The following is a 21,919-nucleotide window of genomic DNA, read 5'->3' on the forward strand; positions in this document are numbered from 1 at the left end:
TATATTTGCGGCATTTGCAGTCGAAACTCTAGGACCGTGGTGCCCAAGCGCTCACAAATTAATTAAGGAGCTTTCAAAAAAATCTGTGATGTCACCGGGGACCATAGGGCTGGCTCGTTCCTCGCCCAACGAATTGGCATTGCGATCCAAAGGGGGAACGCAGCTAGCCTTATGGGAACCCTACCGGCGGGTTCAGACCTCGGTGACCTTGCCTAGTTGGTTTAAATTTATTTTTATTTTTAAATAATTTTATTTTTAGGTAAGTATTAGTTTTAGTTTTGTACTTCGTTCTAGGTTAATTTTTATTATAAGTTTTGTTTTAATACTAATGACACATGTATTATTATGTAAAACATCCTTTTGAATAAATTTCCATATCACTAGGAACCACTAAAAATCAACAAATAAATAAACTTTTTAACAAAAAATAAAACCGCCTTCAAAAATAAGCGCGTTACAAAACACGGAGAAACTAAAAAGCCAAAAATAATAAACCTTTCAATTCAGATTTCTTATCGTATTGCAATAAGCTAAACATCCAAATTATAAACAAATCAATCATTTTTGGAGTCGGTACCAGCCTGTGTATGGTTGGGTGGGGCAAACAGGCAATAGCAAGGCGACGAACAGGTCTGGTACCGACTACAAAAATAATTGATTTGTTTATAATTTGGATGTTTAGCTTATTGCAATACGATAAGAAATCTGAATTGAAAGGTTTATTATTTTTGGCTTTTTAGTTTCTCCGTGTTTTGTAACGCGCTTATTTTTGAAGGCGGTTTTATTTTTTGTTATGTTGTATATTTTTTATATTTTTTATTTTTTCCTGTATACCTAATTTTACTACTGACATCGAATGATTTAGATTTTAGACCATTATTATAATTATATTTAAAATTGCAAACGGGACTTAGTCGCGTATTTACTATGTTTTAAACACTATGTTTTAAACACTAACCTCAGACGTTCCGACGACAGCTAGAAGATGTTGATGTCAACTTCAGCCAGTCTGCTCCGAGACCACGGGGACAATGCCGTCCTTGAAACGTCGGAGGTTAGTGTTTAAAACATAGTGAATACGCGATTAAGTCCCGTTTGCAATTTTAAATATGTGTAAAAATCGTGAAAGTTTGAATTATTATAATTTATTATTATTTTGATATTGTGTAATGACGATCTTTTTGTGAATGCATTTTATTTTATTCTGACATGTAAAATTGAATGTACATTTTCAATGAGAAATAAATTAATCTAATCTAATCTACCTTTCATTGAACAGTATTTGACGACCGATCTGGCGCAGTCGGTAGTGACCCTGCCTGCTGCGCCGCGGTCCCGGGTTCGAATCCCGGTAAGGGCATTTATTTGTGTGATGAGCACAGATATTTGTTCCTGAGTCATGGATGTTTTCTATGTATATAAGTATTTATATATTATAAATATCGTTGTTTGAGTACCCACAACACAAGCCTTCTTGAGCTTACCGTGGGCCTCAGTCAATCTGTGTAAGAATGTCCTTATATATATAAAAAAAAAAGATTTTTCACCACACCAACTGGTAAAGGCATTCTTTGCTATTCGAAAACAGATAGCAAAATTGCATTTTATCCACAAGGGGGCAAAGTAATTTCATGCAAATTTGAACCCGATGTCTTAATATGTCTGCTAGATTTTACCCTATAAATGATGATTTTGAATCAAAAATATTGAATAAATTGATGAATTTGATTTATTTTGATGTTTTATAGTCAGTATTTTGTTCGTGTTGGTGTGGTGAAAAATTTTGTGTTTCACTCGGTGGCAAAGTTTGTTTAACCTTCGTGCCTTGATACCCTCGCAACGCTCAAGATTCCACTTTTTGAACCACTCGCTACGCTCGCGGTTCAATATTGGAATCTTTCGCTTGCTCAGGTATCAATATTGGCACGTGCGGTTAAACAACTACTTTGCCCCCTTGTAAAACAAATAACTATAATGTCGGAACTATATTTTTCACTGCAGGTAAATTCTGTATATAATAAACTAAACAATATAAACCAATATAAAAACTAAACGTGTAGTCTATCTTTTTAACCCCCGACGCAAAAACGACGGGGTGTTATAAGTTTGACGTGTCTGTCAGTCTGTTTGTGTGTGTGTCTGTCTGTGGCATTGTAGCTCCCGAACGGATGAACCGATTTAAATTTCGTTTGTTTTTGTTTGAAAGCTGAATTAGTCGGGAGTGTTCTTAGCCATGTTTCATGAAAATCGGTCCACTATGTCGCGGACGGGATTTTTCTCAAAATTGCAATGGTTAGGTTATTTAACTTTGATAACCAAACGCATACGTTAATAAAAATTACCCTTCTTTTTCTCAATGTACCTATGTATGAGCAACATAGCGACGAAATGTTGCCAACATCCTTAGTACAATTTTGCAACGCTATTTTGCATTTACATAAGTTAGCTATTAATTTTTGTATGCTTAGTTTAAGTTTATATATGTTTTGTTTATCTAAATAAATGGATTTAAACTGTAGCCATCAACATTCGGATTTTTAAGCCATTTGTGAAGAGCAAGATTCCATTAAGACGATACAGGAGGAGTCAATTCTCCATACAAACGCTCTCGACTATTTCCTCCCTGGTTTTTGAAGATAGAGGCAATGGTTTTTTCAACACAGTTTATTATTATTTTTATCAGTGTCGGACCGTTTTGATTTTTTAAATATTCTTATTTTTAAAGACGCTAGATCCCATCAAAAATTTCCAAAAAGGGCCTTATTTATTATGGCACAAAAAAAGGTGTAATTCAAAATTGGTAACAATTAGCCAACAAAACTAAACGGTCCGACACAGATTATTTTCATTGTTATTCAGATTCTCAAATTTCGTTACGATTGACAAAGTTTTGAAGGAGGAAACAGTCGAGAGCGGAACCTCGATATTAAAGATTTTTCTGCAATATCTCTATTAAACTGAGTCGTTCTGAATGGACATTTTTTTCGATAAATCTAGTTAATAACACTGGTATATTTAACTAAAATTCCCAAATCGAAAGGCGGGCTCCTTTTCATTTCGCTCCTGTAGCCTCTTAATATGAATGATTAAAAAAAAATTTTTTTTTTAAATTTAAACTGTTTAATTCAGTCATTTTTTATAGAATTTTACAAACAAAACTCTTAATCTATTATTATTTAGATTCTAATTGAGTTAGGTCTAATTGAGATCATGCATAGCAAATAGTAAAGTCATATAAAAGTATGTTGCTGAACAATTTACCTTATCTCTGAATTGACATAAATGTAGTTGTTCATGCAATTCGAAGCGCAATGGCGTTCCGCGCGCCATCTAGCGAGGCTAGTTGTAACTACGACGTATCGAGCGACATCATTGGTCGTGATTCAGTATTGGCTAATATAGCAGTGAGTGCTGCCTCTCGCGGCGAGAGTTGAAGTTTGGAGTTGACCTGTGAGCTTGTAAGAACAAGCACGGTAAAAATGCGTTGAGAACGATTTGTATAAGTTTGCTGTTTTTGTATCGCGACGCGCGTTAAAATAGTGTCTAAGGTGTAACTCGTTGCATTAAAATAAGTGTTAGTTGAGCCCAGTGGTTTGATTCAACGCCCAGATACCATCCCCTAGCCGAGGTAGCTTCGGGGACGGCGCCGGTCCTCGCTCTGGACCTTAAAAGAGCGTGGTGGTCCAGCCTAGGTGTGAGGGGCCGGAGACGACGCGTCGACGGCTACGAGCACCATTTCTTCGGTGTACCAGACCGGCGGGTCCAGGACCTGGCCGTGTAGCGTACATTTTGGTGTAACCCATAAGGGGAACGATCGTTATCAGCACGATATTGGAAGATAACCCTCGAATTGGGACAAGATTCAGGACCGAAGCGGTCTACAATCAGCAGAATCGAGGATTCGCGTCATTCCAGCATTTAGTGTTAAATTCCGTGCGTTGGACGCTAAATAACGAAGTGAAAATCAAAACCGCATGGGTTTTTAGGTTATTAGTGTTGTGCCAATTTCATTGAACAGATTACCGGTTAAGTTGCCAAGTTGGTAACATTGAGTGACTAACTTCACATCGAACAACTGTCAGCTGTCAGAATCGGCCATAGTGTATAGACTCTAAGTTACGTCAAACTTCAAGTTGTTGACATATTAAACGTCAAATTCATTTACTTGCCGGATCGATATTGTTAATCGCTATTATAATATAGAAAACAAGTGTTACAATTTAGAGTTAACTTTACTGTGAGATATTTGTGTTCATAGCAAACATGTCGCTAAAAGCCGCAAAGGTTCAATTAAAGACCCGTTATTTAATGTTAACGGATTATGCTGGCACAATTGTGGTACGACCAGGCACGATCGCCGCGACCGTAGCAAGGAGGCATTTCCGAGAAGCCTACAAAACGTATGTTTCGGCATACGAGTCATTGGTGGCGAGTGATTCGGAACTTGCAGAGGAGGAAAGACTACTGTACCAGCAGCAATTTAGCGAGGTAAATCGACTCCTCATTCAATTGGATGAGGCATCAGAGGAAGAGGAGTCCGGGAGGCCCTCAACCTCAAAACATCAAGGTAAGGTCAAACTTCCGTTAGTTCAATTGCCTACATTTTCAGGCTGCCTAGCTGAATGGCTGTCATTCTATGACTTATTTATGTCCCTTGTTGATGCGGGACCGCTTTCCGACGCGGAAAAACACTATTATTTAAGGACGTCGTTAAATAGTGAGGCACTATCGATTGTTCAACATTTGCCTATGGATGGCGACAACTATACAGTTGCCCTGGACCTCCTAAAGCAAAGGTATCACAACAGCAGGCAGCTGGTAGACACCTTTATAGGACAGATCCTAAACCTGCCCAACGTGGGAGGCCCCAATGTCAATTTAAGAACCCAGTTTTATGATCCTCTCAGAGAGGCCATCCAGGCGCTTAGGAAACTGAAGCAACCTGTCGATGAATGGTCGTATTTATTACTGCATTTAATTTTACAGAAGTTGCCCCTGCGCGTAAAGACGCTCTTTGAGGAGCGGCACGGGACAGATCCGCAAGTGCTACCGACCCTTACCCAGCTAGTGTCGCTACTAGATGAACAATGCCGGGTGCAGCAGGCGATCTCCCCTGCAGCAGTGGAACGAACTCCTGCGGCACGCCGGTCACCCACTGCTAGAGGTCGAGGCGGCGCAGCGCCGGCTCACCACCTGGCAGCCCCCCGGGTCCTGGCAGCACAACCGGAACCCAATGATCAGGTGAATCGTTCATTTGCAACTTGCTCTTATTGCTCGAGCAGTGCTCACACCCTGTACAAATGCCCCGCTTTCCTGGGACTGCCACCCTCGAAGCGCAGAACCTGGGCTAGAGATACAGGGGCCTGCTTCAAATGTCTCCGCGCTCATTATGCCAGAGAATGTATGTCGCGCAATTGGTGCGCGGCATGCCAATCATCAGTGCATAATTCGCTGTTATGCTCGGCTGTGGCAGGCATGTCGGTTGAGGAACCAGCAGCTGCAAAGGCTGTGCACCGAGTGCAAGATCAGCCACCGGCTCAGTCAGCCTCGTGGAGGCGATCACCACCGCAGCGGCGGTCACCATCTCGACCGGCCCCGCCACAGGAGAGAGGGCCGCAGCAGGCCCACTCATCACAATCATGCTCACCACTACCGTGGGGTGTGGAGGAAGCTAGGACTCCCTCCCTATCAAACCAGACACCTCTTTTGGTGGCTGCTGGTCACGTTCCACGCCTGCCGGTTGGAGCGAGGGCCCGCCAGGCGCAGGAGACCTTCCACTCCTTGCGCTTTGGCACTCGACGCAGCCCTGAGCCCCGGCAATGAAATGATCTCACTGTTGGTGAACCAGAGGCACGGTGGATGACGCCATCCATCCGTGTCAGTCCTACAGCCATTGTTCTTGTTAGATCAGGTAATGGTACTTACGTTAAGGCTAGATCTTTGCTGGATACCGGCGCGGCTTGCTCCATAGTAAAGAAATCATTTGCAGATGAAGTAGGTTTGCACCAACAGTTTAATGGTACTAATATATTTGGAATCGGTGATCAAAAGGTCAATGTCCCGGGACAATAGCAAAGGTAGTATTCAGGCCGGTAGGAAAAATAGTTCCGATAATTAGCGTTATAGCTACAGTTATGTATACAGTTACTGGGAATATTCCATATGTAAATGCATACCTCAAGGGTCACTTAGATGCGACGCAGCTCAAGTTGGCAGACCCAAAGTTTGATGTATCTCAAGATGTAGATATCATTTTTGGACTGGATATACTCAATTATATATATACAGGCTCAAAGATTCTCACTAACATTCCAGGTGTGGAGGCCTATGGAACGTGCTTTGGCCATGTACTGATGGGTGCTTTGTGGAAGCATCCCGCTGACATCTCAACGAAGCAGCTGAGAGGGACGTCCGTCGAGGACTATGGAGTCCATGCGACACGCCTCGAGGAGGTACTTGAGAAGTTCTGGAAGGTCGAGCAGCCTCCAGAGGATCCGGTGGAGCATCCGGAGCATGTCGAATGTGAAAGGTTGTATACCTCCAATACTACCCGTATGCCTGACGGCAAATACATGGTACGGCTGCCCTTATTGACAGACAGACCCGCACTCGGTGAGTCGAGGGCCATTGCCGCACGCAGGTTTTATTCATTAGAGGCGAAGCTAGCCAAGAATCCAGTCTTTGCTGAGAAATACAGGGATTTCATGCGAGAATATGAGTCATTAGGACATATGTCGAAATCAAACTATCAATTTGATTCAGAACACTTTATAATTCCACATCATGGTATTTTTAAGAGGGATTCTGATAAGCTCAGAGTGGTATTCAATGGGGCATCTCAAAGTAGCAATGGAATATCTGTAAATCAGTGTCTTCACTCAGGAAAGCCGCTCCAGAATGATATTACCAAGATATTGTTGAATTTCAGACGACACCAGTTTGTCTTCACGGCCGACATCCGCATGATGTTCAGGCAGACGTGGATACACCCCGACGATAGGCGCTATCAGCTGATCCTGTGGCGTGAGGATCCGTCGCAGGACCTACAGGTATATGAGTTAAATACTAATACCTACGGGCTACGGTCAAGCCCCTTTGTCGCAATAAGGACGCTAATACAATTAGCCAATGATTGGCAAGCTCAGCATCCAGGCTCCCCAGCTGCAGACGTCGTGCGACGGCAGGTATATGTTGATGACGTACTGGCGGGAGCAGAGTCAATTGCGGAGGCCCAGCAGCTAAAATCGGAGCTCACAGATCTCATGAGCAGTGCTGGGTATGAACTTAGAAAATGGTCGTCCAACTGTCGCGAGTTACTGCAGGACCTACCACAGGAATATTGTGAGATACCTCATCATTTCGACGCAGAAGATAAGAGCCTCATAAAGGTATTAGGCATCCAATGGAACCCGATAAACGACACAATGTCATATCAAATCAACGTACCCCTAGGGCAAGCGATAACCAAGCGAAGCGTGTTAAGTACTATCGCTCGATTATATGATCCTTGCGGATACTGTGCTCCCATCGTCTACAGATTCAAACTGTTTATGCAATCACTTTTTTCAGATGGAATGACGTGGGATGAACCCCTCACGGAGGTTCAAGAAAGTCAATGGAACGAAATGGTTCAGGATTTAAACCATTTGTCTCACTTACAGATCTCTCGATGCGTCGCGCTACCGGGATCGGTATCATATTCACTCCACGGTTTTGGAGATGCGTCTGAGATGGGCTACGGAGCGTGCGTATACCTCCGGACAGCAGACGCCGCTGGAAACGTCATGGTACGACTAATTATAGCTAAGACTAGAGTTGCGTCGAAAAAGACCAAGCAAACCATTCCAAAGAATGAGCTAAACGCGGCTCATATGGTTTATAAATTGCTGAATCACGCCGCAGCGGCCTATGAAGATGAACTTGATATTGACAGCATAAATGCATGGTCCGATAGCAAGATAACGTTGTGTTGGTTAAACACTAAGCCACACCTGCTCCAAACATTTGAATGTAATAGAGTACAAGACATTCAACAGTCGAAGCGACTAATGACATGGCGCTATGTCCGGGGTGAGTTGAACCCGGCCGACGTCGCGTCGCGGGGAACCACAGCGAAAAGGCTCCTCAAGTGCAAGCTGTGGTGGTCACCAGACTGGCTACTCGAGGAGGAATCTCAGTGGCCAACGATGCCAGTTACCATGTCACCTGAGCTGCCAGGGTTCAAACAATTGGTACATGTCGTCGCTGAAGAGCAGTCATGGGAAGACTGCCTACTATCCAGAGTGAGCTCTTATAGTAAGCTCATAAATGTAACGTCATACATTTTACGGTTTTGCAAGAATATTCGTTTGCCGAAGCAGCAACGAAACTTGAACCAGACCCTGTCTATAGATGAAACTCGTGCCGCTACGAGCCACTGGATCAAGAAGGTCCAGTTGGATGCATACAAGGATGAGGCCATCTTACTGAAAAAAGGAAAATTAGTATGCAAGTCTCTCCAGAAATTAAGCGTCTTCGTAGATGAAGACCAGTTTATTCGAGTCGGCGGCCGACTCCGTAATTCAAGCCTGCGCTATGAAGCGAAGCACCCATTGCTTATTCCGAAGGATCATAGATGGACTCAGTTGTTGATGCAACATTATCACCGAATACATTGTCACGCATCGACAAGTGCGCTGATTAATATATTGAGACAGCGGTATTGGATCCCGTCAGCGAGACGTCAGGTTGCTCGCGTCATCCACAGCTGTACCCCATGCTTCAGGTTCAGCGCGACCGAGCAGGCGCCGTTCATGGCCGACCTGCCCGCCGACCGTGTCACGGCCGCGCGTCCATTTTCCGGCGTTGCAACGGATTTTGCTGGCCCTTATCTGGTTAAGGCCAGCCAACTTAGGAATGCTAAATCAGTTAAAGCTTACCTGTGTGTTTTTGTATGCCTAGGTACCAAGGCAGTGCATCTAGAGCTCGTCTCGTCGCTGAGCACCGAGGCTTTCATCGCTGCGTTCACACGGTTTGTCAGTCGACGAGGGCTGCCCTCCCTCGTCCGTAGTGATCAAGGTACGAATTTTAAAGGTGCTAGCTCATACCTCCGTGAGGTTAATCAGTTCTTACTTGACCATGAAACCGTCCTGGCGGATGAGTTTCGTCGTCAAGACGTGCGCTGGGAATTCAACCCTCCAGGCGCTGCCCACATGTCTGGATTAGTCGAAGCGGCCGTAAAGAGTAGTAAGAATCTGCTTAAACGGGAAATAGGAGATCGGATCCTAACCTTTGAATTACTGTATACGGCCTTCTGTCGGATAGAAGCGGTTCTTAATTCTCGAGCGCTGGTTCCAATGTCAGAGGATCCTTGTGACCTGGAAATTCTCAGTCCAGGTCATTTTTTGATTGGTCAGCCGTTAGTTTCATTACCTGAACCTTCATGGAAGGACACAAATATGTCACGGTTATCACATTTCCAATTTGTACAAGCTATAACTCAGAAATTTTGGGCTAAATATTATTTTGAGTATTTGAACAATTTACAATCACGTAATAAATGGAATAGGCATGTACCTAATGTTGCAATTAATGATTTAGTCCTAATTAAAGATGACAATACGCCACCTCTACAATGGCGTAGGGGTAGAGTAATACAAATATTCAAAGGATCCGACGATGTTGTCAGATCGGTAAAATTAAAAACTCAGGGAGGCGAACTCGTTCGTCCTGTTGTTAAATTATGTAAATTGCCCATGGAACTGTAATTAATCATAAGGAGTAATTCATTATAAATGTAAATTGAAATATTGCTACTAACGTATGTCTGTTTGAGTTCCACCAGGGAACCATTGTAACTAACAACCTAGTAAATAGTTTACCTTAAGTTTAATTTCACTGATGTAAAACTTGTGTGAAGATGTATCTAATGGTCACAGATCACTTCTTGCTAGATGCCACATGTAGTATTTGTATCTGAATTTTTAATTTGTTTGTTTTGTTCACTTGATCTCTAGAACGAGACAATTGAACAGCTTCAAGTCTTCAGGTCAATCTCCCCCCTGGGGGCCCCAGGATGTTCATGCAATTCGAAGCGCAATGGCGTTCCGCGCGCCATCTAGCGAGGCTAGTTGTAACTACGACGTATCGAGCGACATCATTGGTCGTGATTCAGTATTGGCTAATATAGCAGTGAGTGCTGCCTCTCGCGGCGAGAGTTGAAGTTTGGAGTTGACCTGTGAGCTTGTAAGAACAAGCACGGTAAAAATGCGTTGAGAACGATTTGTATAAGTTTGCTGTTTTTGTATCGCGACGCGCGTTAAAATAGTGTCTAAGGTGTAACTCGTTGCATTAAAATAAGTGTTAGTTGAGCCCAGTGGTTTGATTCAACGCCCAGATACCATCCCCTAGCCGAGGTAGCTTCGGGGACGGCGCCGGTCCTCGCTCTGGACCTTAAAAGAGCGTGGTGGTCCAGCCTAGGTGTGAGGGGCCGGAGACGACGCGTCGACGGCTACGAGCACCATTTCTTCGGTGTACCAGACCGGCGGGTCCAGGACCTGGCCGTGTAGCGTACAGTAGTTAAAATATAACTATATTATTATAATACTAACTTTGAAACTGTAATGATATTACATTACAGTTTCAAAATATGATTCTACATGATATTACATTACAGTTTCAAAATTAGTATTATAATAATATAGTTATATTTTAACTACATTTATGTCAATTCAGAGATTAGGTAAATTGTTCAGCAACATACTTTTATATGACTTTACTATTTGCTTATTGAATCATATGGAAATCTATTCAAAGCGCGTGGCAAGGCACTTGTTCATACTCTTTTGCCATACTCATTTGTGCTGGTTGGTAATACAAAAGTTGGAATATTAGCTAAATTTCTCAGGTTTTCTGGTCTGCTTCTTTTTGTTAATTCAGGAAGTTTCCAAATATATTGATTTACAATAGCTAGGTTGACCTTGTCATAGACAGGTAAGACTCTGATTGAATTCAGAGTGAACATAGCCGGAGCAATAAACATGACCTAGTTATGTCTGGACATAATCGGATTATATTCCAATCAATACAAGGACTGGCTTCAATTCAAAACGCTGTAGGATAAATGTACAGCGAGGAAACATTGGAGATGTCCTTAATTTTTTTCCATGAACTCAATTCCATCCTTACTTGGTAGATATTCCGCGAATTCGCACGAAGCGCTTTGATTCTTCTTTTCTTATGCGCACTGCCAAGGAGTGGAATTGAAGACGGCTATATTACCGAGAGCGAGCGCGACCTTTGCCTTTGGCGAGCCTGTGGCGAAGAGTAAGCCCATTTATAATAAAAAAATTAGTCAATGTTATTAATATAACAGAGTTTAACTGGGAATCCCCTCTAGCCTTCTACCATGCATAAAACCACAGCTAAATGCTCTGGGCCCTACCTTATAGTGCTACGAAAGTGTAGAGTAGCGTAACATTTTCTTTATGGGGATTGCTTATCATCAAACTAGAAACTTGCAAAATAATTCGCGCAAAAATAAATCCGCATTTCCATACAAAGTTATCTCCAGTATGAAAAATATTTTTTTCTACTCGTCGACTTTAATCTGTCAATTAGGGCACCACAGACTAAAATATATATGTATGTGCCAACTTTTCAGTGTTGGGTAGTCTTTGACACTTAGTCAACTATAATATTTCATTACACTTCACTTTAGTTAACTGAAAAAAATTCAAGAATAGAACTTCATACAAGTTCTATACTAATTTGCGATACCTGGCAAATTTTTCTGCATCTGAAACACTTTTTTTTTTAATCTATCGCGTTAATTATCGACCAATGAGAGACGGTTATTACAAACAATTGGTTGACGGTGAACGACGCTATTAACATTAATTTTAACTTGAACGATGATATTTTTCGTCCATTGGTGATGAAAATGATGACTCATAGAAAAAGTATTGTATACAATAGTGATATAATTAAGCTTTTCACTCTCGTACCGTACAGTCAGCAGCAGAAGTTCCGTAGCGGGCAAGGTGTTCACAATTATCCTAACACGCTCTTATTGTCTTAAAAATAAGATCGTGTCAAGTTCATTTTGAACACCTTGCCCGCTACGCAACTTATGCTGCTGACTGTACTATTAGGCCACTCAGCAAGCTTCGTGGCCTAAACATGGTACTCGACTGAAAAGCTTTGTATATCACGATTGTATAAAATACTATTACACAATTAATTTCTCAATTTATTTCTAAGCTTAATGGCTTGTCATTAAAAAGGTACAAAGTATATAAACTAAACCAATCTACATTAGCCTTATCTACTTAGATAACGTAAAAAATAAACTTTTTCCAATAAACTTAAAATCCAGAGGGTAACAGATACATTCCACAGAAAGTCGATCACGTGCTTTCATCCCGTTCCCCTTAAAGCTAGCACCCGATTGTTCCTCCGGGATCCCAGGAAGGACGCACACGAAGTTATCAGAGCTACTCTATACGATGAGAAAATCCCTTATATTTCATACCGTCAGGATTTCTCGAGGGAAAGCCGTATGGGGTTCTTCAAAAAATGAGACGAAACCAAGTTTTCTGGCTGCTATAAAAGTTTTTTGAATTTGATAACATTTAGTTTAGGATAAGTCTTAGGCTGGTTTTAGTGTCAAGGGGACCGACCGCGCGAAGCCATCCGCATGACTTATTTGAAGTTGGCGGAGGAACTTTATAATAATTATGAAGTTGCTGTTGTTGTCCGCGCGGACCCGTCCGCTTTAGGCACTGGTCCCACCGCGAGCTAGTAAACTATGAGCTACCGGCTATAAAAACGAACAAAAGATAATCACTCCCGCGTAAATAAAAGAGACACAGCGATGTTTATAGTTACTCGCCCAGCGGTGAGCTATCAATATCGCCGTGTCTCTTATTTGCACGGGAGTGCTTATCTTTTGTTCGTTTTTATAGCCGACAGCTCACTGCTTACTAGCTCGCGTTGGGACCAGTGCCTTACTCTAACGTTCCCAGAACTGATCATCATCATCATCATCATCCTCCTTGCGTTATCCTGGCATTTGCCACGGCTCATGGGAGCCTGGGGTCCGCTTTGACAACTAGTATTTACATAATTATTATTAGTGCGGCGGATTACTCTGCGCGGTCGGTCCGTGTGACACTAACCAGCCTTAATCTTAATGTAAATAAAATAATAAATAATTATTATGTCATAATGTCTTTGAATAAAAATAATCATACATATAACTATGGATGCCAAAACTCCAGAGGTGTGGCATCCGATCATGTTATCCATTAGCATCATATCAAACAGTTCTTCAGAGCACAGCCCATTGTACAGGTGGGTATTGTAATTTTGACTTGCACTTAAGCAGGGGGCGCCACAAGCCTTCGGGAATTGTGTCATATACTTAGAAAATTCAACCAATGCCACCGTGACCGAACGGCCGAACGGTTCAGGCATCCGTCGCGTCGCCTAAACGGAGGACGCTGGTTCTAATCCAGCTTTTTGCACTTGGGGACCTTAGTATTTTTTTTCTTTGTACATATATGACATTTATTTTAGTTTTAGCCGCTTCACTACTTTAATAAAAGTAATCGAGAGATACAGCTACGATATCAACGACACTGCAGTAATCTCATAACAGTAACACAATTGACATCGGAAGGTCACCTTTAATAGAGCTTATCTCTCTCAAAGTCAGGTTGATGGCAGCAAAAATGCTTCGCTAGCTAGTTTCACAACCTCGCCAGGCATTCTGGGACCAATAAACCTGCTTCACTGAGTATACACTCTACTTCATGAGGACGATTCTGGTTTTTAAATTTTGTTGTGGTTAGGTTTGGTTTTGACATGATGAGTATTTTAACAAATTTTTTTTGCCAATTCCTGTAGTTAAAGTAGGAGCCCTTTACTATGGCGTATCAAAATGATATACTATTTAATCTACTGTATGTAAAATAAAAAAAAAAAAAACATTTAAGATTTAAAGGTATAAATTGTCCAGTAAATTGAAAGTTCCACTTTTCATATTTTATTTACTGATTTCTGTACAAAAATAGGGACCGCTCAATGAAAATTCTAATTTCTGATAAGGTACAGCGGGGCAATCGACTGGGGGACAATTGTAACTGATCCATTTTTTCCATTATTACACTATGATGTTGAGTTCTACATGTATCCACTGAACACGCCTACCAAATCCTACCATACATAACCGGTGGACACTCTATTTAATAATGAAAACATTTTACAACATTTAAAAAATGAACCAGTTACATTTGCCCCCCAGTCGAGATTTGCCCCGCTGTACCTTAACTTTTTCGGTACCTACTTAAAAAGTCGGCATATATTTAATTATTGGAAATGATTTTCTGAAAACAACCGTAAAATTTTGAAGGAAGATAGAACAACATTAGAGAAATTACTAAGAGCGCTGAATACCGAATAGTTTGGTTCGAATCCATTGAAAAATCGCCGGAAAACAACCACCTATTGACCTCTCGAGTCCCGTAGATATCGGAGTTTTCATCGCGAGGCAAGACAAAAGTAACTTATGGAGTCTCTTAACATAGAATGTAACATTTATATATTTGCTTAAATATGTGTTTTAATTTGTCATCATAATCTTATTATAAAAAAAACCCTTTTAAAAAACGTTTGAACAATAAACCATGGTCAACTTTTTGCCACAATAGGGAACATGACTGTACTTAAAATAAAATATTTTTTACCATGCACGAAATAAAGCTTCAGCTAAATATAAGAAAAACATGGGTTGAAGTCATTTTCAAATCCAATTTCTATTTAATAAGCCTCTCTCTCCCTGGCCTGCTATATAAAGTAACTGAGTTGACCGTGACGTCACTCAACTCGATTTCATATTAACTCCATATTTAGCAAGACGCTGAAATTCGTTTTGACAGTTCCTGAAAAGAAGCTGATTTTGACTAGGAGGTAAGTAGCCTATTATTTTTAGCACGTTGCAATTTTTAAAAGCTTTTATTATTTATTCAATAAAACATCGTTATTGTAAATCATACTTTAATACAGTTAAAAATGTACAGTTTTAGCTTCAATTTAGGCTTTTTGAAAGACAAACGCGCGAAGATTAAAAACAATATTTTTCGTGTAATATGTTTCTCTACAGCAGTAATGCAATCAGCAGATGTTGTACCGCATTACTACAACCATAAATACAAGTATAGTAGGTATCAAACCAAAAAACGTGTAGAACTTGTAGTTGAAAATCGGTCGAGAGATCAAGTTACTCTGGGCGACTCTTGTTTGGGATGGACCACGCGTAGCAAATAGTGGTCGTGCTTTCCGGTGTTAGAAAACGTTTCTCTTTTTCATGTTTGCCTGGTACATAGACTGCTTATTGCTAGATGGAGTAAAACCATGATACGTGGTTTCCTAATTTTTGATCAGAATCAGAATCAGAATCAGAAATGTTTTTATTGCAAGATTATGGTATTTACAATAATAAAGGTGTAAGGTACATTTCTTGAGTAACACATAATCTACCCATCAAGAGCATGCAATAATATTTTCATTATAATTATCTCACAAGTTTTAGGCTTAAGATATAAATGTATTACTACTTCATCTGTTATTTAGTATATTTAGTGTGTTATGTTATGTTTAATTTTGCTGTTTATTTAATACTTAATTTTGTGTTTGTTGTAATGTTTATTTAAAATTCACGGTGCTTTAGTTTTGTATACTGTCATACTGTGTAATTTTCTTTGTGTAAATAAATAAATAAAATAAATGAAATTAAATGTAGAGCTTGGTGTTGGCCGTGTAAAGTCGAAACTGCCTTGAAACAATACTGGAACTACATAAATGGTCATGATAGAAATGCTCAAAAATAACTGAATTTAGAGCATCTTTAAGAACGAAAATAACCCACTTAATCCCAGACTAATAATGTGCTTTGCCCGTTCTTGGTCACAGAATATGTAAATAGTACAAGTACCTTGGTGTAAAGCAAGTGTAAAGTATAGCTTGATCAAAACCTCAAACATATATGTACCTATGTAGATTTTTGTTGTCTTGTCTAGGTCACGGTCGCCAGGGTTGTTCTTTTTCTTTATTTAAGACACTATAGAGGTACTATATTATGGTATCTTCTGGATGATAGAACAAAATAACAAGAAATTGATTTATTGTCCACTGTATATGCGCACTCTAATAGAAAACGTCAATGACCTACCTTGTCCACGAGCAGTGGAAATACAATTTCACAGAAAAAATGGCTGGAAAACCTAAGCCAATAAATGGGAGCCGTGGTTTTGACAGCAAGCTTCACTAGCTAGTACGGTTAACTAAGCTGCTACTAACGTGTGCAGCTTTAGTAGCTTATTTTTAAAGTGTTGAGCTGGAAAAATGTTGGTGGGTTAAGATTTTTTTTTTTCTGACATAAGTACTTTAGATGGTTTAAAAGATTTTTTTAATGCATCAAGTAGTAATACCAACATAGCAAGAGTATTGCGCGCGCGGTTGCGCGCACTGCCATGCATCCGTTCGCTATCGCGCAACCGCGATAGCGAACGGATGCATGGCAGTGCGCGCGCAACCGCGATAGCGAACGGATGCATGGCGGGTAGTTAAGTGCGCGAGCGCAGCGAACAGTGATAAAATATGGCAGCGACATCGTCTAAAACGGTGAAGTGTGCGAGCTGTGACATTGTTATATGTGAATTATTGGCCTTTGTGCAAAATAAAACGGGATTAATGGACAATGAGAGTATGTTACGAATTTGTGAAACCACTTTTAGTGAGGCGGAAATTAAGGAGGCGAAAGCTATGTTATTTGACAGTTTGAAAGACAAAACTAGGAAAAAAATCACTAGAAGAAAAGAAGGCAAAGTGAAGAGAGATTTAGAGGACATAGTGTTACTATTTCAAGATGTGGACGACGAGCTTTTGCCAACGTTTGTTGCGAGAGATTTAAATAAACTACCGGCCGTTACGTTTGATTTTTTGGACGCATCGGCTATACTCAAAGATATAGTGAGAATGAAATATGAAATTAATGAAATAAAGAATAACTTTGCCACGATTAAACAAGTGGAAGAAATAGAGCAAAAATGTCAGAAAAATGAGTCATTTTTAAAGGGTCAAACAAACGTCAATACGAGGAGAGGGGCGTGCTTGTTTGACGCTTTAAGTAGTGGCCCCATGGGCTTAAATAGTGGCCCCATGGGTTTTTTAACGCCGGATAGATTTGGGTCAATGGACTTGCAACGGGACGGTGACCGTGACCGAGCGAAATCGACCTCGACCTTGACGTCACAGGTAGATGCGGAAGCGCAGATAGATTGGCCAGTGAGAGATATGTCGTCCTTTTCGCACGAGAAGAAGGACAAATCGTTATCTCCCGTACTCGCCACACCGGTACGGCTTGATAAGGAATTGGTTCAATTAGAAAATGTCCTAAGTCCGGCGTCTTCAGATTGCGATAAGACCGTATGTAGTGCACCTAAGGTTGAAATTTGCAGTACAAAAACCAGTAATGTGAATAGCAACTGTCAGCTGGAGGTAAATAAACAAACACTTCAGGGCGATGAGGCTAAAAAGTTATCTTTTGCTGAGCAAGTAAGGAAGGAAGGGGAGTGGAAACAACCTGAGCAAGACGAGGATTGGAAAGTTGTACAGCGGAGAAAGTTACGTAATAGGTTTATTGGGAGTAAAGGAAACGCGGTGCTGCGCCCAAATGAGAAGTTTAAAGCGGCTGTGGATAAGGTGCCCCTATACATCTATAACGTGCATAAGGATGTGTCGGTGAGTGACATTCAAGAGTATATTCTCCATAAAACAGGCGAGAGGGTGTCGCTAGTGAGAGTTACCATGCGTAGACAGAAAGATTATAACTCATATAAATTATTTGTTTATGCTAATAAGCTGGATATTTTTATGGACGAGACATTATGGCCGAGGGGTGTGTATTTCAGGCGCTTTATCTCATTAAGGGAAAGCCGTAATGAGTCACACACTCAACCTGTTGAGATGGGAGCCCATGTACAAGAATCGAAAAAATGAGTAGTAATTTATGCAGGCTAGTTAGTTTTAACTGCAAGTCGTTAAAAAGATCTATGCAGGGTGTGCAGGCATTATGTGAAACGGCGGACGTTCTGGCGTTACAGGAACATTGGTTACTGGGTCATGACCTTCCGATATTGGGAGCGGTTCACAAAGACTTCGCATATACCGGAGTGTCGGCAGTGGATGCCGCCGCTGGTATTCTCACTGGGCGTCCACATGGAGGTGTAGCAATTTTGTGGCGAAAATCCATTTGTACGGAAGTTTCGATTATTAGCTGTCAAAGTGTGCGTTTAACGGCCATTAAAATCAAAATGCCAGACAGGTCTATGCTAGTATTCAGTGTTTATATGCCGGTAAATGCGCCCGAAAACTTACCAGTGTTTACAGAGTGTTTGGGCGAAATATGTGCAATTAGTGAGGAAAATAGTGATGTAGAAGTGATTTTTGTACTAGGGGATTTTAATTCACATCCTAATGAGTTATTTTGTGATGAGCTTATGAACTTCTGTTCAGCGCAAAACTGGTGTTGCGTTGACCTAGATATGTTGGGCATTAACTCGGGTACATATACGTATACAAGTGAAGCACATGGCTGTAGCAGGTGGTTGGACCACTGTATTGTCACAGAAGCAGCGCGGCAAACCGTACGCAATATAAAAATAAACTGTGAAGTGTATTGGTCCGATCACCTGCCCCTTATTGTTGAATGTGATCTTGATAAGGTACAAATTACATCTAATCCCGGCAAGCCGCGTCACGACGGTGTGGTGTGGGGTGAGAGACAGGCAGAGCAAATCGAACGTTATCACTCAATCTGCCACGAGAAATTGAGACTGCTTGATTTCCCGGCAGAGTTAACGTCTTGTGCGGATAAGGTATGTAATGAACTAAAACATAAACACATTTTAGACAATATGTATAATTACATTACCAGTACAATGACGGAGGCGGCTAGGAGGTCGAGTAGGCACGGTAGGGGTGGATCGAGTAGGCATATTGCAGGCTGGAATAAATATGTTGCTGACGCTCACAGGGACGCTCGGGCTAAGTTCTTAGTATGGGTAGGTGCTAACAGACCATCTTCGGGACCAATCTATAGCGAAATGTGCGAAACTAGGAGGATTTTCAAGTCACGGCTGAAATGGTGCCAGGATAGGCAGGAGCAGATAAAAAGCGACATCCTGGCGTCAAATCAAACACATAAAGACTTTAAATCCTTTTGGAAAAACACGAGTAAATTTAGTACCAGGCCGAGTGTCCCTGTGTGCGTGGAAGGAAAGTGCGATAAAAAAGAGATTGCTAACAATTTTAAACAGGCGTTTGCGGTAAGTCCACTTATTATAGACCCGCCGGAGGTGCTTGGTGCTGAGGCCGTCATGGGACCCCCTACTGTGACCTTCATGGCTAAAGATGTCAAAGCCATCATAAAAAGCATGCAGAGGGGCAAATCTCCAGGACATGATGGTCTCAGTATTGAGCACCTTAGGTATGGTGGTGAACACGTACCGCGCGTGTTAGCAATGTTTTATACGCTATGTTTAAGACACGCGTATCTTCCTAACCAGCTCACACGCACCGTTGTGGTACCGCTCGCGAAAAACAGAACAGGCGATCTTTCTAGTCTCACAAATTACCGACCCATCTCACTTGCTACCATAATGGCTAAAGTTCTTGACAGCTTGCTCAATGCACAACTTCAGAGCCATGTAAAGTTGCACGATGCGCAGTTCGGTTTTAGGCCTGGACTGTCAACTGAAACCGCAATATTGTGCCTTAAGCAAGCTGTCAGGTATTACAGAGATAGGAACACGCCTGTGTACGCGTGTTTCCTGGACCTGTCAAAGGCTTTCGACCTTGTTGTTTACCGCATACTGTGGGACAAGCTAGCCAAATCTGGAATACCCAGGGAATGTATAGATCTGTTAAAGTATTGGTATAACAGCCAGGTCAATCAGGTGAGATGGGATGGGGAGTACTCGGAGGAGTATAAATTGAAGTGTGGCGTGAGACAGGGGGGCTGACATCTCCCACCCTATTTAACCTGTATGTCAACGAGCTCATTGGGAGACTCAGCGGCGAGCGTGTCGGATGCTATGTGTTGGGAACATGTTTTAACAATATAAGTTACGCGGACGACATGGCGTTGCTGGGCCCCTCAGTGGGTGCGTTAAAAAAGCTGATAGCCATATGTGAGGAGTACGCTGGGCAGCATGGTCTTAGGTACAACTCAGCTAAAAGTGAAGTACTTATTTTCAAGGCTCCTAAGTATAATTCAGAAGTGAGTGTGCCTAGGATTGTGCTGGATGGAGTGCCCCTCAAAGTGGTGGAGAGCTTCAGATATCTGGGGCATGTGCTTACCAGAGATCTGAAGGATGATGCGGATATGGAACGGGAGAGGAGGGCTTTGGCAGTGAGGGGCAATATGGTTGCCCGCAGATTTGCACGTTGTAACACACAAGTAAAGTTAACACTCTTCAGGGCATATTGTCAAACCTTCTACACGTGCAGTCTGTGGGCAACATTTACGCAGAGGGCCTACAATACCCTGAGAGTTCAGTACAACAACATCCTGAGGATGCTGATGAAACTGCCAAAGTATTGTAGTGCCTCGGGCATGTTTGCAGAGTTACGCATAGATGACTTTTATGCCATTAGGCGTAAAAGAATAGCGTCCCTGCTAAAGCGCGTGCGTGGCAGTAGCAACAGCCTCCTGAGGGTGTTGTCTGAACGCCTAGATTGCCGCCTCACAAAATACTGGGTAGAGGTGGTGATAGGCGCAGACAAATAGCCTGGCTCGGTGTTGTCTCCTCTCACTAATTTTAAGTATGTAAATATAGTTATTTTGTATTATTTGTTATATGTATATAGATATAAGTACATACTAACATAGTCCGTAAGTCTAGTATATTTTACTAACAAAATTATGGATCATTTGGTCTGAAATAAACGAATTTTAATTTAAATTAAAACAAGTGTACAGATGTAGTGCCAAAAGGGTTTCCTTCGCATTTTTCCGGAAACGTTCGTATTTGTCATGCTAGTTCAGTCAATGTCAATACATCTTGTACTGAGACTGACTGAAGTAGCATGACACGTTCGTACGTTCCCGTAACAATACGAAGGCAAATATTTTTGCACTACATCTGTAAAGACCTGCCTGGCCTGCGGCTGCGGGCCTGTGTGGTGACGGGTTAAGAATTTCACCACCCCCTTTCTTCCCGTGGGTGTCGTAGAAGGCGACTGTGGGATATGGGTTAAATTGTGGCGTAGGCGAGAGGCTGGCAACCTGTCACTGCATTTTTTTTAAATTATAAATGGGCTTACTCTTGACCACAGACTAGCCAAAGGCAAAGACGTGGCCTACGATGGAGTGAGCTCGCCCAGAAGATGCCTGTTCACTCTTGATTTGAAGGTTGCCGGGTTATATCAGCTCGGAAATATAGCCGCCGGCAAGGAATTCCACTCCATTCCAATTCAATGTCAGTTTCGTTTTCTTTCAACCCCTTATTTACCAAGAGTGGCACTGAAGCTTTAGTAGTTTCATGTGTTCTGCCTACCCCTTTATGGGATACAGGCGTGATTGTATGTATGTATGTATCTGTAAAGAGGCATTTTGCAATTTTAAATGTTGCTTCTGACGAACACAGATTCGGGAGATTTTTCAAAGTTTGCGTTCAGATTATTAAAATTCGTCAAAATATAAGCATGAATTACATCAGTTAAAACTAAGGAAGCATTGTGCTCCATTCTTTCATATGAATCACGGTTCCAGCGTGTATTTTGTATGTAAATGCGCCCGCCGTAGACGATGCAGAATAATGACATTTATTACGCGGCAGCATATTTTTACCATAAATATGGAGCTGCAATCGCGACG

The 21,919-nt window shown here is 41.6% G+C and overlaps 2 protein-coding genes across 15 annotated transcripts; both read left to right on the top strand.

Annotated features, from left to right (window-relative positions):
• The first annotated feature begins 3,295 nt into the window (after positions 1-3,295).
• LOC125233240 lies at positions 3,296-10,349 on the top strand. Of its 14 annotated transcripts, none has more exons than XM_048139174.1 (3): positions 3,296-4,488; positions 4,987-5,241; positions 5,474-6,456. In XM_048139174.1, exons 1-3 carry the CDS (start codon positions 4,264-4,266, stop codon positions 5,861-5,863), a joined length of 870 nt encoding a protein of 289 aa, XP_047995131.1. In that variant the 5' UTR covers positions 3,296-4,263; the 3' UTR covers positions 5,864-6,456. The 14 variants fall into 14 exon arrangements, with proteins under 14 accessions (XP_047995131.1, XP_047995128.1, XP_047995130.1 ...); XM_048139171.1 differs by having other exon boundaries at positions 3,296-5,241; positions 5,474-5,911; positions 6,316-6,449; XM_048139165.1 differs by lacking the exon at positions 5,474-6,456 and adding an exon at positions 6,929-10,349 and having other exon boundaries at positions 4,348-4,567.
• A 9,351-nt stretch (positions 10,350-19,700) lies between these two features.
• On the top strand, positions 19,701-20,830 carry LOC125233482. Its single transcript, XM_048139521.1, has 3 exons — positions 19,701-19,997; positions 20,300-20,452; positions 20,573-20,830. Exons 1-3 carry the CDS (start codon positions 19,701-19,703, stop codon positions 20,828-20,830), a joined length of 708 nt encoding a protein of 235 aa, XP_047995478.1.
• The last annotated feature ends 1,089 nt before the right edge of the window (positions 20,831-21,919 follow it).

The sequence above is a fragment of the Leguminivora glycinivorella genome, chromosome 14, assembly GCF_023078275.1.
Source record: "Leguminivora glycinivorella isolate SPB_JAAS2020 chromosome 14, LegGlyc_1.1, whole genome shotgun sequence".
Lineage (NCBI taxonomy): Eukaryota > Metazoa > Arthropoda > Insecta > Lepidoptera > Tortricidae > Leguminivora > Leguminivora glycinivorella.